This window comes from Parasteatoda tepidariorum, chromosome 11 (assembly GCF_982258835.1).
Source record: "Parasteatoda tepidariorum strain Cologne lab strain chromosome 11, Ptep-v5.0, whole genome shotgun sequence".
NCBI classification, from domain to species: domain Eukaryota; kingdom Metazoa; phylum Arthropoda; class Arachnida; order Araneae; family Theridiidae; genus Parasteatoda; species Parasteatoda tepidariorum.
In genome coordinates, this window is record NC_141765.1 from 78,654,115 (window position 1) to 78,671,770 (window position 17,656).

At 28.1% G+C, this 17,656-nt stretch overlaps 1 protein-coding gene across 2 annotated transcripts in view; it reads left to right on the top strand.

The window, feature by feature from the left end:
• The window catches only part of LOC107451510 (Golgi-pH regulating cation channel), an 83,027-nt gene that overhangs the window by 57,009 nt on the left and 8,362 nt on the right, over window positions 1–17,656 (top strand). For both annotated transcript variants that reach the window (XM_087154926.1, XM_087154927.1), the window contains exons 13-20: window positions 1,734–1,833; window positions 1,924–2,017; window positions 4,832–4,909; window positions 7,134–7,242; window positions 9,485–9,543; window positions 11,862–11,965; window positions 17,246–17,325; window positions 17,410–17,480. In XM_087154926.1, the coding sequence (XP_087011052.1) occupies window positions 1,734–1,833; window positions 1,924–2,017; window positions 4,832–4,909; window positions 7,134–7,242; window positions 9,485–9,543; window positions 11,862–11,965; window positions 17,246–17,325; window positions 17,410–17,480 (695 nt within the window). The remainder of the gene's footprint in view (window positions 1–1,733; window positions 1,834–1,923; window positions 2,018–4,831; window positions 4,910–7,133; window positions 7,243–9,484; window positions 9,544–11,861; window positions 11,966–17,245; window positions 17,326–17,409; window positions 17,481–17,656) is intronic.

Genomic DNA, 17,656 nt, shown 5'->3' on the forward strand with positions numbered 1-17,656 from the left:
AAAAAAAAAAAAACTAAAGAAATGTTTTGTTTAGTAAAATTATTTTTTAAATTATTTGTTTCAAAAAAACCTTGCTTGCCTCTCAAAAAAACCTTCCATCAATAATTCAGCCATTGGATCAAGGTGTTTTAAGAAGCCTCAAGTGCCGCTACAAAGTAGATTTTCTAAAAAAAATGATTGATTCCTCTAATGAGGGGAAATCAGTACAAGATTTCCAGAAATCCTTCAATGTAAAGGAAGCTATATGGTTAGCGGCAAGAGCCTGGAGCTCAGTAACTTGCGATACTTTAGTGCATGCATGGCGCAAGCTGATTCCTACATCGATCTTTTTCGAAGACGATCAAGAAGAATCGCCTTTTGAAGGCTTCAAATTTTCTAGTGAGAAAGCCCTTCAGAGAGAACTTTTAAAATACAATAGGGAGTGGAGCGAAAAGGATATTTTCACGGAATCTGAAATTGAGGAATGTTTTAACATCGACAACGATGTTCCCATTGTCAACAAACTGTCAGACTCTGAGATAGTTGAGATGGTTTCAAATCCCGGCGCAGACAACGACGAAGTTGAAGAAAGCGACGAGGAAGATGAAAATCAAGGAGCCTTTATTTCGAACGAACGATGCATCGAGTTGACGAAAGAACTTATTAAGGGGATGGAGCAAAAACCGTTTGTGGACGAATCCCACATTATGTCAATCTATAAGATTCAGCAGTTGTTTATGCAACAAAAACCAAATTTCCGTCAACAGAAAATGAATGAATTTTTAAAAAAAAAAATGCTGATACTTTTTTTTCATTTTACCTATTTGTTCATTTTATACTATTTTTAATTTCTGTATATATTTTTATTTTCTGTATATATATATTAAATTTCATTATTTTTTCCCTTTTTATCTTATTAAACTTATGTATTATGCGTGACTTTATCGTTTTTTCTTCTTTTTACAACTATTTCTAAATATATTTTTTTAAGTTAGGTTTGATAAACAATAAAAAAAAGTTGTTTTGTAACGAATCAGAAAACCGGAAAAATCGGTTATCCGGAATAGCGATGGTCCCGATCGTTCTGGATAATCGGTTCTCTACTGTACTTACCAAACAGGTTATTTTTGTTTACTTTTTACTCTGCATTTCTTAATTATAAATTAGTATCTCTATGCATATTAATGAGGAACTTTATTTATATTTCTCTCTCTTTCTTTCAACTTCCTTTTTTTAGAGCATTTCTTTTTCTATAAATGCCTTTCATAATATAAATAAATCAAACAAATTGATTCATTTGCTTGTATGAGAGTCACATGAATGCAGTTCTTACATGTGGACAGGTTTTTTTTCTGGTTAATCATTTTTCCTTTAGTTTTCTTGCCCTTTTTTCATTTATGTTATAAACCACTAAAAAAGCTGGACATTTTTTAAGAACTTTTAATCACTTTTATTTTTATTTTAATGATTTCTACATCTTTTATTTCATACTTCTTTTTTTATCATAATATGACTCATGTTTTGTAAATCTAAATAATATGATTTGCTATGTTAATATTTTTTATTATAATTAAAAATTCAATAACTTAATTAATTTGTGTCAAAGTCTTAGGTGGCAGGTACTAAGGTTTGATGTACTGACTATGGCTTGGACTCTATAATAAATTATCTTTTAATATTTTGTTAATGTAAGATACTTTGTAGAAATTACTGTACATATATTTATAATTACTTATTATTTATGAATATTTTAGTGCAAGGAGCTATTCTTTTTGCTGAAATACTGTCTTCAATGAAACGAACTTTAGCACGAATGTTAATAATAATTGTTAGTCTTGGTTTTGGCATTGTAAAGTAAGTGAGATATGTGCATATGTAGTATAGCCATGTTTACTTAAAAATTTTGTGAAACATTTTTTTTCATTTTTCCTTCACTATATCTAGACCGAGATTAGGTCCAACACTCCACCATATTGTTGGTGTTGGCTTTGTATATTTTACATTCAGCACTATTGAAGGAAGCCTTCGAGTTTTAAAAGTGAGCATAATTCTATTTATTTTATTTTCAATCAATTCAAAGTACTTTTCAACTGCACATAGCCTGCTTTTTTTACAAAAAAAAAAAAAATATTTTGAGAAGTAATTCTCAGGATTTTAAATTTAGTTCTAAATACTAATGTCATTTAAATCTTTTAGGCACAGCGTTCATTCAAGTTCTTAAACTCCTTAAGCTGTTCTTGATTCATAATACTGTATTTGATACAGTATTTAATACTATATTCAAAATCGGAACAAATTGAAATAGTGAATACATAGCGTTGTGTATTTGATAAGGCACTCTCATTGTACTTGTGTAAATGTATAGATTTTATTTTAGAAGCAAATAACAATCTTCTAATTAAATTTGTATTATTTCGAAAATTAAATTTTTTCTATTTTTTAGTGATTTTAATTCATAGTTTTTCAGAAGTATGTGACTTTTCTGATTTTTGGAACATTTAAATCCAAAACTGAGTCCAAAAACTGGTTTTTCAAGAATCTAAAGATTTAGTTTTCCAATCTAGCATCTTTTTCTTTTAATAATTAATGCTAGTAAAAATCAAAATTCTAAAGTATTCACTATCCACTATTTATATACATTCATTGTTTTAAACTGTTTGGGAATTCAGTCATTTTATGATGTAGAAACTCAATAAACAATTCTGCATCTTCAAATTTTTATGGAAATAAACTCAGAAGCCGTACACTTCTTTATTATTTTTAGTAAATACAATAACTTACCCTGTAGGGTGGAGTTGAATAGTTTCAAAATTGATTCTAGTCTTTCATGTGATTTAAATAATGATCAATTCGAATCCACAACACAGTAATCATATCATAGAATTTTTAATTGGTAGATTGAGGAATCAGCCACTAAATTAATTATGTACAAAAATAAATAGCTGTATATTCTCTGTGTTTTTGTTATTGATACTCTTTTTTCTGGTTAATTTTTTTTAATGCAGCTGAACTAAATTTTTGATACATTGATTTTTAACTATTATGAGTTATTTAATGGTCCATTAATAAAATAAGACTTGAAAATGTTGAAACTTTCTTTTCCAAATAAAGTAATTCTGAAATTAATAGTATTTGTGATAAGATATACCTTTATTATGCTTTAGTAGTGCAAATTGTATGTATTTTAGTTAGTCATTTATCCTTTTTAAAAGTAGTTTGGTATATATGTATATGCTGTTGCTGTCATTAATTTTTCTTTGACCACTATGAAACCTGATGTCATGCTATGAATTACCATGATAGTTTTTTTACACATAACAATATTTTTACACATAGAAAGCCTTTTTTTTAAAGCATATGGAATTAAAAGAACAGCTGAAACATTTTAAATACAATGCGCACAAACAAAAGAAACACCCTGAATAGTTTTATATCTAATGATTGGATTTTCACATACCAGGACTCAATATTAATGGTTCGAGGAGGTGACTTTTGCTAATTAGTGCAGATGATATTTCAAGTTAAGAAATCGGACACAAAAACATACTTTCTCTGAATACATATATTTTTGTTTCAACAGATTATGATTTCTGAACCCAAAAATATAGGGGGTACTTCCAATCTCGAAAATATGGTCCTATTAGTTTGGTTACGAAAGGGGTCAAAAGTTTAGACTCCTTTATTGTTATTTCACTTTTTGCATATTTTGCTACAACTCGAACTTTTTAAGCGAGTTAAAATATTTTTGCACTCAATTATAAAATTCATATATCCAAAGATAATTCCACCCCGTTCAAAAAAAATTTTAATAATCATTTATTATTTTTATTTCATTTAATTATGGTAAAAAAAATTGAATTGTTAGGTTTAAAAAACTTTATGTAATTTTAAAGAATGTAATTTTCTAAAGCAAAATACAAAATTTGTACAAAATCTGTCAAATAGCTTCTGAAAAATCAAATTTTAGATATCTAACTTTTTTAAAATTTCAGGAACTATACTGACCAATTTCATTCTACTTTTCATGTAGAATTTTCTTTGAATAAACAAATTTTAAAATCGTATGCAAAATTTTTTTAATTTGCTTTAAATGTTCTCAAGGTAGTCTCAACATTAAAGGGTCCAAAATCTCAACCTCTCTCCTGACCGAATGCAGCTTCCACCTATATTTTAGGGATCAGGATAAAAAAAAAGCTATGTATATTCAGCTTAAATATTCGTTTGTGCCTGATTTCGTAGCTTGAAATATCTGCACTAACTATTTATCATATTTGAGGTCATCCCCTCAAACTATTTAGATTGAGTCCTAGTACATGAAAATTCAACCATTAAATCAAAAATTATTCAGGGTTTTTCTTTTTTTCTCTCACTGTATATCAAATTTTATTAATTGAAAGTGGTTAGATAGAGTAAATTTGAACTTTCATTTACTTGATATGGCACATTATTACTAGTATGGTGCCATCAAAAATGACCAATTCATTGCATTAAAGTTATCAGCATCCCAGAAAAACTAAAAACTGGTCCTAAAGTTTCAAAAAGTAAATTAAAAAACTGACTGCTTTACCTTTGAGAACTTTAAAAATAATAATAATTTATGTTAAGGAATCTAACTGATAAACCTGTTCTGAGAAGTTTAAATTAGTAAGTTTGAAAACATCTATGATATCTGTAGTGTTTAAATATCTTATTGAAAACATTACTACGTTACAACAAACATTGCTACAAACATTGAAACATTACTACCAATTTTTTTTGGTTTTTTATCACTCTTATATAAGACTAATATTACAACTTTGTCGCTTTTAACAGCATACTCACTATATAATATAATCAAAATGGATCTTTTCAGCCAAAAACCGACCCTGGTAATCAAGCCCTGATGGCAGGAATACCTCTTGCTGTGACTGACAGCATAATTTGCTGGTGGATATCCTTTATTTAAAGTGTTATTTCACTTTTCAGCACAACTTTTTTTATTTTCTATCTTTTGCTATAATAACAAATAGAAAAATTTTAGAAATGCGATGATAATTGTTATTAATTATTAAAAGAACTTGTTAAATTTCTCTCAAAATATATTGCAACAGTATGTAATTGAAGATTATGTCAATTGGCAAAAGTAAAAAAAAAAAGATGTTCTCAGAATAAGTTTTGATCTAATAGTCAGATTTTCTTGTACTGATATATGCTCTTAATAGTTTGATTCCTCATTAGTTACTAAATTATGTAATCTTACTGAATGCTGTATATTACTGCTCGTAACTTCAGAACATTTAATTAATTTAAAAAAAAATTAAAATCTCTTTTAAATAACCTTAAATTTTCGTATTTGTCATTTGCATCGTTTTTTATTTACAACAGTTTCATGATAATAATTGAGAATACAGAGAAAAAATTATTTTGTAATTAACTGTCAAGAAAATAAATATAGAACAACCTTTTTTATTTGACAGATTTTAATATTCGAAAGCTATAATTTAAAAAAAAATTTTAAATTTTCATAGAGGAAGTTGCAAAACTGTTTTATCCAACAAGAATTTTTATATATTTATATTGATGATTTATCACAAGGCTTAAAATGCAATTTACTCGAAACTGTTTTTCTTACTTGCTATATCTCTAAGCAGTACAATTTTTAACTAATTAACTTCAAATTTTGATTGTTAACAATAAATACAGGTTTTGTTGCACATAGGGATTTTTTAATTGTATTTCCTGATTTTGAGTAATGCAAGCAAATGTAACTTACTTCATGTTATTTTTTGAATTTTTTTTTCCTCCAAATCTCTGCCATTTTGTGAAGAAAATTATTTTTTAAAAATCCTACGTGCAGCGAAAAAAATAAAATTTGGATTTTTTTTTTTACTTATGAGTACAAGTTTTGAGTAATTTAAAAAATAAGTTTTAATTGTTGTATTATATAAACTTTAGTTTTTTTTTAAATTTTTGTATTTGTAACAAGATAAATTTAAGAATTATTATTAAGATAAATTTATTAATTAAAATGCGCACACTGATATAAAAAGGTATTAAGTTTATCACTGTCGTTACTAAATTCATTAAAAAATATTTCTTTCTAACAGGCTTCTACTTTTACTGTTCCTCTTTTAAAAAACTGCATTAATATCAAGTATTCTTTCAGTTTCATAATTTTTTTCGTTGTATAGCATGTTTTTCTCAAAACAAGCCCAGTTTTTATTAATGTAAGAAAATATTAGCTCTAATTTTGTGTCTTCACATTATAGCAACCTCATGTTATAACGTTTCTTTTTGTTTGGACATAAGGGGTCGTTATATCAAGATATCGAACAGGACTGCAGGGTTGCCGCTGGCGACTATAATGCAATTATTCTCGACATGAGACGACTATGGCAACTTTTTTGCCTTAAAAGGTTAAAAAAAAAAACTATTTTCCGGAAAAGGAGACTATTGAAACACTTTTCTGTACTCCTAGCTATGTTTTTTTATAGCATAAATTGATAAATTGGGTTGAAAATTTGCTGTCTGCTGGATCTTCTGAACACACTGAATTGTTTTTTCTTAAAAAATGAAAAATTTCGAAAATTTTGAATGGCAAATTTGAGTCAGCACTTTTTAATTTGTTCAATTCATACAGATTCCATTGAAAGACTATTTCATTTCTCGATCTCCTTTTCAATAGTTATTGCTACGAAATTTCGCATGATTTTAAAAAACCCAATTTTTAATACGATATTACGATACATGAATTTAAAGGAGAACATGTTTTAAAAAAAAATGTTTTTTAATGAAGAAGTATTTTTTAATGAATTCTGCTAATTAAAAGTATTTATTTTTCTGCAAATATACTAATTGTTTTGATATAAAAACTTAGTGCTGGAACACTAATGTTTATATGAAATTTATCATATTTGCCACCAACTTGACTAAATGGATAATGGTATATGACAATTAAGTCATTTAATAAAATTTTAGTTATAATTTTTGATGAATTTTTGTTCTTATTTTGGCAACTGTTTTCATGCTTTAGGCTACTAAAAGCAACTATTTTGTTCATTTTTTTCTGTGGCAACCCTGCGACTGCATATATATCACATTTTACAAGTAGCAATTGCTAGTTTAATTGTGTATTATAATCAGAGTGTGGATTATTTACTTAACATCTGTAATAAATCTTTAGTAGTTTAGTTCAAACAGTCAGAACTTTGCGCTTAAGAAGAAATATAGTGAAACTTCAATTGTACAGACATTTCACTAATACTCTTCTGTTGTCTGTTATAGGTATGTGTACAACAAATATCTTACTATGTGTGCAAAATGCATTTGACACTCTAAATACTGGATACATAGGAACTGGAAGGATTTTTAAAACTCTTTGATTAATCACCCTTTCCCAGTAATTAAAAAAAACTACTATTGTTAGAAGGAGGTGATTAAATGGAAATTACATCCTTGTTAAATATGGCATAAATACTGACAAACATATTTTATACATAAATAAAAACATTTATAAAACCAATTAATGTAATAAAAAATAAATTGCATTTTAAATAATTTAGTTACCTTTTATCCTTAATTTTAACCATAAAATATCACCACTAATTTAAAACACAAACTCATAATCAATAATTGAAATAATTAAGTTCATATGCTAGGTCAAGCCAACTTGTCTTGGGTTCACTCTGTTATTCTGTGAAGAATTATAAAAATTTTTCTGATGCTTATTTAAGTCTCTTTAATAAAAGTTCTTTTGTTTTATTGTAATTATCCGTAGTTTCCTTTTTCTCTTACAAGAATTTGCTCTAACCCATAGCAGTAAACCTATCAAGTATGATACCCATAATGCTTTTTTTTAATTCCAACTCCCTTTGCTTACCTTTAGAACTGCACAAAGTATTAACTAATGTTATTAGGTTTTGGATGGAATTCATGTAAAATATTTTGTTGCTCGGATTTCCGTTTGAAAAAAAGCTGTCTCTTGAAAACTTTCAATTTTTTCATGTTTTTTCTTATTTTGTATGTAATTTCTGAAATTCTAAATCCTTTTTTATTTTTTAGCTTCCTTTCTTCATCTTCTGTTTATTGTCTTTGAATTTCTGATACCAATTTCTATCTTCTATCAATAAATTAAAAAAATTCTTTCAATAAGTCTTCCTAATAATTTTTGCTTAGCACTGTCATTTATGTTCAAATAATTTAAATTTGTCAGTATTTGCACTGCCCATATAAACATCAATAATCTGTTAGTCCTTCTTGTGTTTCAGAAGGAATGCCATTTTAGCGTTAGAAATATGAAGAATTCAATTCGGAGTCAATAATTATTCACAAATAAATAAATCTATGAAATATCCTGTTTACTACCAGCTAAAGAGAAACTTTTACAATGAAACTTTATTTACACAAAAAATACAGGATGAAATCTATATCTCAAATCCCATTTGAATTAGAACTTTCGAGAAGAACATTTTAATTATAAAAGTCAAATTTAAAAATATTTCAATAAAAATTATGTACAGTAATTTTGGGTAGATATGCTGCACCACTGTACACGTTGTAGCTGCGAAAAAAACATTGCTAAAAATTTCAATTTTCATCAGATAGACCGCACTGCTATAAAGGCCTTAATTTAATTTTTTCTTAACATACAATAAAGTGTAAAATGTCACTAGAGTTACTCAATTTCATCAGTACGAAGTATTACATATAAGTCCGGTTGGCCGGGATAGCCTGGTTGGTAGGGTAATGGGCCCATGTCCAAGAGGTCGTGGGTTCGATCCTCGTCGGCCTAAGACTCCCCGTGTAGTAAATGGTGACTGATGCACGTTAAATCCATTAAATCTCGAAGTTCTCCATGTTCCCATAACAAATCATACCTCTGGGACTACTGGTCCAGGAATTTCCTTGTCTTCTGGATTGGTTCAAAATTACAAGGCTACAGAGTTGAACATTAGTAGTCGTAAACCCAAAATTGGGTCAGCTGTTCAACGACGGTTATAAAAAAAATATATATATATATAAGTCCGGTTATGACTCGCTTCCCAAATATATCATTAAAGTTTGAAATTGAATAAAGTTATTCACACATAAAAGAAGGAAGTTTTAGTTATTACAAATTTATTAGATTTTTAACTTCTTTCTGGGAGATGTTAAAAGAATCCTATATGTCATGGTTTGTATTTATAATTTAATCATGTAGATCTTTAAGATGCTGTTAAAAACTGGAAAAAAATATAAATGTCACTTTTATAATTTTTGTACATTTTTGGTGCAATCTGTCCCTCTTCAATGGCTGGTCTTTAGGGAGAAGTATTTTTGTTCTTCTAATTCTGCTCAACATCAATATTTTAAGATTTCTAAATAGTTAAATAAATATATAAACTTTCTCTTAACACAAGGATACATTATTTTATTGAAAAATATATTATTGTTTTCATTCAAAGGAAGGATTTTACTGTGCTAAATCAAATTAAAAAAGGATGATACTATGTCTGTTTTTGACACTATTTTATAAAATTTTTTATAGGCTCTGCTGCTTTCATGATATGGTCCATTCATGCTCACAAATTAGTTAGTTGTGTTGATGTAAGTTGTTCTTCAGCATTTTTTATTACCATTGAAAAAAATGTAGCTTCATTATAGTAATTTTAGTATTTATTTTTACCTCTTATTATAATATTGCTAGGAATTTTATTTTTAGAAAATGTTTTATGCCTGTTAGCATATGTTTCTTCACATATCTTTGAAGTGTAGCTAATACTTCTTTATGGTTTTCCACAATTTGCTGATTTTCAAATCAATATTATTTGTATACATGAATTGGTCTTTTGTGTCATGCAACCTTCACAAAAAAGACACGATAATTGTTTTTAAAGTGTCCTTAAAAAGTCCTTTTAAAGTGTCCTTTTCCCTCCTTCTGTCATATATATGTGCCAGCATGAGATGCTCTCACTTCCGAGCCATCACTCATTTGTGTCTATGTTCTGGAACGTTTTAAAAGATATAATTTTAGGTCCAAGAAGGCATTGCTTCTCCATAGGTTTTGAAATACAAGTAGATTTGACCTACTCAAATTGAGAAACATATGAATTACGTGCATGTGGTTTATGATTATATAAACACGAGGGAAAAGGAATGTTTATGAATCGCATGCTTTATGACGACTCTTTAAAAGGAGCAAGTGGTACAACTCTGATTCAAATTATTAGAATAATTGAAAAATTCTACATTAAAAAGTCTTTTACTTTATTTATTTTTTTACTTTTTCATTAAATTACAAATTTAACAAGTCAAATCTCCATTTATCATAGTAATTTTAAACAGTGCAAAAATGTCAATGTCAAAAAGCATTAGATCGTAAATAAATACTGAATACATTCTAATTAAACAAGAAAAAACTTATGTAAATATAGTATATGAATAAAAAATATGTTGTTTATTTACCTTACTGTACATTATTAAAGAACACATTCTTATTTCAGAAATTTAGGCTTTAACTACAAAAAACTGTCCGGCTTTTAACAGGTGCTTGCAAATGAGACTCTAAAAAAAATTTTTTTTGTAGTGTTCCTTAAGTATCTCAAAACCTATGAACTCAAGCAAAAAATATTTATGCACCTAATAATCTGGAAAAACATAGCAAACATTTTTCAGTAGTTCAAGACATTGTTTCCCAACAGGAATGTCTGAAGGGGATTTGCAAAAACATAGCATTAGCTATTGTGAAAGACAACAAAATAATCATTTCTAAATAATTAACTGGGCCATTATTAATTGGGAAATGATAATTTGCCTTTTCTTGATAACATACTTCACATTTACTCTTGTATATTTAATTTTCTTTGGCTTCAAAATTTCTCATACTTAATTGACATCTTTAGTAAATTGAACTATTGAATTGGTACAAATTGTGTCACGATTTTCAGTGTATATGATAGATTTTGAAATATGCTAAAAAATTTTGACATTTGGATCCAATAACTGCTGCTGAAACAGTATAAATGTTGTGATTCTCTTAGCTGCTTTTTATCAGAAAATTTAATTAACTTTCTATAAATTTAATTAACCTTTCATTCTCTTAATAGACCCACTATATCTCTATCAAATAACTGGGATGCATGATCTTTTTCAAAAAGATACATATTTAAAGTTATCTCTAAATTTAACAAAAAGAAAACCCATTAAATATTCTTGTGATAGTTCTCTAAAAGCTATTTCTTCCTTTTTTTTTTATTGAAGTCTGACTTTGTGTTACAAATAAATATACTGTTTCAGAAAAAAAAAACATTTAAATTTTATTGCGTTTATTTATATCATAGAATTTATCACAAACTTATCGAAAAGATTAATGTAAAATCTGATGTATAAGCATAGAACTGTCAAAAACAAATTTCTTTGTTCCTGCAAGCCGCTGTTTCTACAGAAGGAATTTTGATTTTGTAATAAAAAATTCAACAATTTTCAGATTAATTAAATCACACAAATTTTAACTGGAGCTCTTTCCTTGATCATAATACAACTTTTTATTGTTTCCTAACCATTACAATGAGAATTAATCACAATATCACCTAAGATAATTTATGGTCAATAAAATAGACCTTTTTTCCTACTTCTAAAGCACTCAAAATTTAACAGAGCCTTTGATATGAAATACAACTTTCCACTACTCTTTGACCACTAAGAACAGTATTTTTTGTTATTTGTTGCCAAAGAGAATTTAACATAAATTAAAATTTTGACAACTTTCTGATTTTCTTTTAAAGCATTGGTCGCTAAGTGTTGATCTGTTAAAGATCTTCTAATGAACAAGATTTGCAGCATAAGCATTTTTTTTTTAAAATCTTTGACTGTAAAAAAATAAATAGTGTTTAATTAATTCTTTTTACTAAGACTTTCTTTTTTAGGACTGGAAAGAACTATGGGTTGATGAAGCATATTGGCATTTCTTATTTTCCTTAATTCTCTTTGTTATAATGATTTTATGGCGTCCTACTAATAATAACCAAAGGTAATTAAAATAATAATTTCATAGTATTTTTCATAAGAATTACTGGACAAAATATATGTAAATAAATTTTAATGGAACCTTTGTGATGAAAAGCAATTAAACTTTCAATTGTTTCCTCTCTACTAAAACCAGTATTCCTTGCAATATTATTACCAAAAGAATTTTATAATCAAACAAAAGTCTGACCTTTCTCTGACTAGTTAAAGCTGTCAATCAAATTTCAACTGGAGCTTAGTGCTGAAAGATGTCACAAGTTTCAATTATTTCCTGAGCACTATTAGTGAAATCTGTAGTCAAAGGAAATTTAACATCAGTTAAAATTGCAGCAATTTTATGACTAGATTGAATGCCCAAATTTCAGTTTAAATTCTGTACTTGATGACAATGCAAGTTGCAATCATAATTTCATTCATTTTTCCATCTATAAAAAATTACCAAACAAAGCTAAAAAGGAAAAAAAATAATTTATTGAGATTTTTAAAAAAAAAATAATTACTATAAATTTTTAAAAAAAAAATAATTACTTTTTATGAGTTTTAAAAGGAAAAAAAAATTCTATTTTCCGGAAATAGTGTGCTTTGCATGTTTCGTTTTAGGTAAGACTTGGAGAAGCAAAAATGAAATTTTCTTTAGTACACTTGCATAATTTCTTATTGATCATTTTAGTTATTGTTTGGCACATATTTTTTAAGGATTTTTTTATGTATAATACAAATGAGAGAATAAAAATGTTTGTAATTTTTGTTTTGCTCTGCATATCATATAAAATGAAATAGAAAAATAGAAACTAAACCTTTGGAACTGATTCAAATCATTCTCCCAGATGTTTTATTAATTACCGGCTATCCACAGATTTCCGCAGATAAATATTTATATTACGACAAAATTTTCTTAGAGTTCTAGTAGAACCCTAAAACTTAATTACATAAATCTAAAATTTAATTAGTCTAAAATTTAAATTTCTTTACTTATGCTAACTAACGAGACATTTATAGTTAATGTTGCACTCTTTTTATTGTTAATGTTGCACTCTTTTTATTGTTAATGTTTGTTGCATTCTTTTTATTTCTTCCTAAGTTCTCATTTGCATGCAATAACTTTTTTTATACAGATTTGGTAGAGATAAATGCAACTTCGGATGAACTTCAAGAATACATGGCAACAAACAATTCCATATCTTCTGCTAGAATTAATGAACTAGCAAACTCAATAATATAAAATTGATTATCTAAAACGTAATTCTGAAATGGCTAAATATCATCCACTAGAAAAATGGTGTTTTCTCTCATTTTTGTTTAGACTTATATTTTAATGAGTAGCAGTTTTGTTGAAATTTCTGATTTGTAAATGAAGTATTATTTAGTCAATGTGATATATTTGTGCTGTTTTTTATTTGGATCAGTTTTTAATGTGATATTACGACAAGGAAATTTCAAACTGTGCATTTTAGTAATCACTTTTCGATGTGCTCTGTGCCATCGTAAATCCATTTTCCATCTTTTTTCTTTTACAGTTAATTCAATTGATTTTTTCATGGTTTTTGATTTTTGATATCTCGACACATAAAATTTGAATTGCGCATTTAAGTAATCACTTTAATTTGATTAAGAAATGGGAAATTCAAATTGCACATTTGAAAAATTACTTTTTAACATGCTTAATTTGCATAAAATCCATATAGCATTTTGATCAAAATAATTTGGCAGTTATTCCTGTTGATTTCCACATGATTTTTGAAAATCTTTTTAGTATTATGGTATGGTACAGTAAATCAAATTGCGAACCTAAGTATTTACTATTTGACCTGTACTGACTACTACTGACTTTTTTAAATAAATTTTTCTGCAGTTATCACTATTTATTTTCATGTTGCTACCATTAATTTTTAAAGTCTTGATATTTTTTATACGACAATATTTATTATAACATGCTAATCTTGAAAAGTAAATTTAATTAACCCCTTTTTGACCTGTTCATTTTGTGTGATTTTATCGTACATATACGTTATTACTATTAATCATTTGACCTGAAATATCTCAAAAAAGTATGCAAAAAAGAAACATATATTTTTATTACATTATTCAGCAAACACATGTACATGATTTGTAGATGAGAATCTCAACATGAAGGGTATAAAGAATTAATGCTAGTGGTATGCTGTACAACTGTATCTTTTTACATCTAAGACATTTAACATAATATTCATAGAAAAACCTAAAATTGTAAAACACCTAAAATTCTCAAACCAATATAAAACTTCAAATTTTCTACTAAAACTCTCTTTTGTACTAATCTTTCAAATTTTCTACTTTCAATTTTTTATTAAATCCAACGATTATTTATTTCAAAAATAATGTTTATCCTATACTTATGGCTCCTAAAATATATGTAATATATATAAAAATGTGTATAAACAAAATTTTTAATTAATGAAACGTAAACATTATAAATTTTTTGAAATGGTTAGGAATGATGTAATACTATTTTTGTGTTTATTATTTTTATCTCTGTGACATCGAGTCATAAGTTTTAATTTAATTTCTTCAAATTTTTGTTATTTAATTCTAGTTCTAATTCCTGTTTACTGATCTAATTCCTCTCGCCCCTTAAGCGTTAGGCAATAGACACACTCTCCCCAAGAAAATTCCTTGCCCATTCATCCCAGTTCTGGGAACGTTCCACACCTGTGGCGGAACCTTTTGATCTTGGCAAGCATGCGGTCGCGAAAAATGCTGCTGTAACTTTAACATTTAAGAAATAAATGTTCAAAACATCTCAACACTAAAAGGGGGAGGTATTTCAATTTAATTTTGACAAAATAACTGCTAACGTAACTGTAAGTTGTAGCAGCTATAAATATAGCGTGAGAATGTTCACACGAGGCATTCGAAATTTGTGAGTATCACCACGTCGCGCTGTTGCGTTTTTTTGTTGATATCCGGTACTCGTTAGGAGGTAAGGATGGCGTCTCCTTCGCCATTGTTTGTGTGTAGTCTCTCTTTTGAGAGATAAACTTTTTGAGCGAAAATTTTCACACGAGGCATTCGAAATTTGTGAGTATCATTTGTGAGTATCATCACGTCGCGCTGTTGCATTTTTCAGTTGATATCTGGTACTCGTTAGGAGGTAAGGATGGCGTCTCCTTCGCCATTGTTTGTGTGTAGTCTCTCTTTTGAGAGATGAACTTTTTTCATCATTTAAAAAATTAATTGCACTGACGGCCTTATTGCTAATATGGAAACATTCGAGATTTGTGATCCCACTTGCACTCCGCTTCCGTGTTGAGCGATTTAGATATTTTTCTCCCCGTTCTCTTTTTTTTTTTTTGAGAGACGGAGCTTTCACCTTTTTGATGGTGCTGTCTTTACTCGCTATTACATACCAAAATGAAGCAGCAAAATTGACTCCCTATATGGTTCTTTGGATACAACCAAGTCTCCGGAATGCCTTTAAGAATCTGCAAAATTTCCTTCTAAGATGCTTCCATGTTTGTTCCCCACCACTAGTGCCTCTATTCCTTGCCAATCATGTACCAGCTGTGTAATGTCTATATAGATGATGATGGTGCTCCTCCATGCTTTTCAAAATAAATAAACCAGGATTTTATAGTGCTTTTCCAAGAATTTGTCTTCATTTGATGTCATTGAATTAAACTCCTACTTTAGGTACATGTTCAGCTTCATTTTGATAAACTGTTATTTAGATCCTGGTTGGTCAAGAAAGGGTATGTAAAAAAAAAAGTCTTTGTTATTGTTTTTAAAAATTGTAGCTCACCAGTTGTATTTTAAGGGATATTGCGGCATATCGTTTTTTTTTTGGTACTAACCATTTTTTTAAAATTTTATTTCCTATCAATTTTTTTATACCTGGCTCCCATATAACAATCTCAATTGGTGATTTTGTTTGCTTTCAATATCAAAGGCTTCTTTGACTATGAGTATGACCACCAGGTTGCATGAGGCTGTAGAATACTTACCTTAACTTCTTCTGAGCTTATTATTTACATCTAAAACACATCCTATCACTGTTGGCTATCCCGCAAAACGATGCTTTCAGATGAATTAGAATACATTTTCGTTTTAATTGATGTACAATTTACTGGTATTGCACAATGATTTACCAGCAATTATGCGAACATTTCTATGTTGCTTTTCAAGAAAAATCTCTCCCTTTCTCATAATATTTGTATTCAACCATCAAAATCAACTGAGTTCTTTGTAATATATTGTTTATAAATGCTTTAGTCTAAATGTTTAAAAAACTTGAACTTGGATGTTCAGAATATAATATTAAAATTGCACGTAGATAGTATACAATATTTAAATTGATAAAAAAATATTATTATTGTACTCAAATTTTAATAATTTGTTTTGTAATTGGACCTATACTGTAATAATGTTGGAGTTTTAAGAAACCTGTATATTAATGACTCCAAAACTTTTTGTAAGAAAACTGTGGTAAGATTTTTCACAGCTTCCTAGTCTAAGTAAAAGTATGATTAATTGTAAAATAATTCTACAGTGTTTTCACTACAGCGCGAGAATGTCGCATATTTTTTCCTTCTCTCGCATTAAAAAATGATTACCGCGAGAAATTCGCGCATTCTATAAATCAATTTCAAAATTCGCGAATTTCTCGCATTTTGGAAAAAGCTTCGAATTACGCCATTTAGAATAAAATTCGTTTAACTTTTCTTTCTGGATCTTTCATTATTTTCAACATTTGCCCCGTTATCTACCTTCCCTATTTACCAGTATTGTTCAGAACCTTTTCGAACAACAGAACACAACCCCTCCGAACCACGGAACCCCTTTCAGAACATATTTCTCTGCAACCACGTGTTTACAGTAGGTAAGGTTTTTTCATGTAAGACGTTGAAATTTTTTATGCACTAATGTAAGATGGACAAATACCTAGTAAAGGCAAAATCTTTTATGATGATGCAGCAAAAATATTCAATGTTTTAAAAAATAGAAGACGTTAAAAATGTATTATAATAAAAGAAATGATTTTTTTTCCAAGTCTATTTGTGTTTTTTTAGTTTTTAGAAATCTCACTTAACTTTCTGAAATCTCACCCTGTTTTTGAGAAAGGGTGAGAAATTGTCACCCCGTATTTTTTCGATGATGAAAACACTGTTCTATTATATCTATTGTTTTGTGTTGTCATTTATTCACTCATCGCTGCACACACACATTGGAAATCACTGCTGTAAATGTTTATTAGTGAATTTTATTGTATCCTACGATGTAATTTCTAAACCTATCCTCTGGTTTACAGATATGCCTTTACTCCTTTGTTAGATGCCATAGATGATGATGAGGATGATGAAGACAATTTAGTTGCTAATGATGGTTTTGGTATAAAATATTTAAAGACTTTCAGTTACAAAAAGTTTCTGTTACAACAATATTAATATTTAAAATCTGATTCTTTTATTTCAGTTGGTATGAAGATGCGTTCAACAAAATCTTTGAACAATTCTCCAAACCATAATGAGCCCAAATCAAATCTGGTACTGTTTCTGTTTATTATATTTTATACCATTCAATATTACACTAATGAATTTTAAATTAATATTCATTATACTGTCATTAAAAATTTTAACATTTATCAAGAAAATTTTTTGTCACTGAATTTGACTTCAATGAAATAAATAACTATGCCAGCTTGTAATTTGCTTTGAAAACT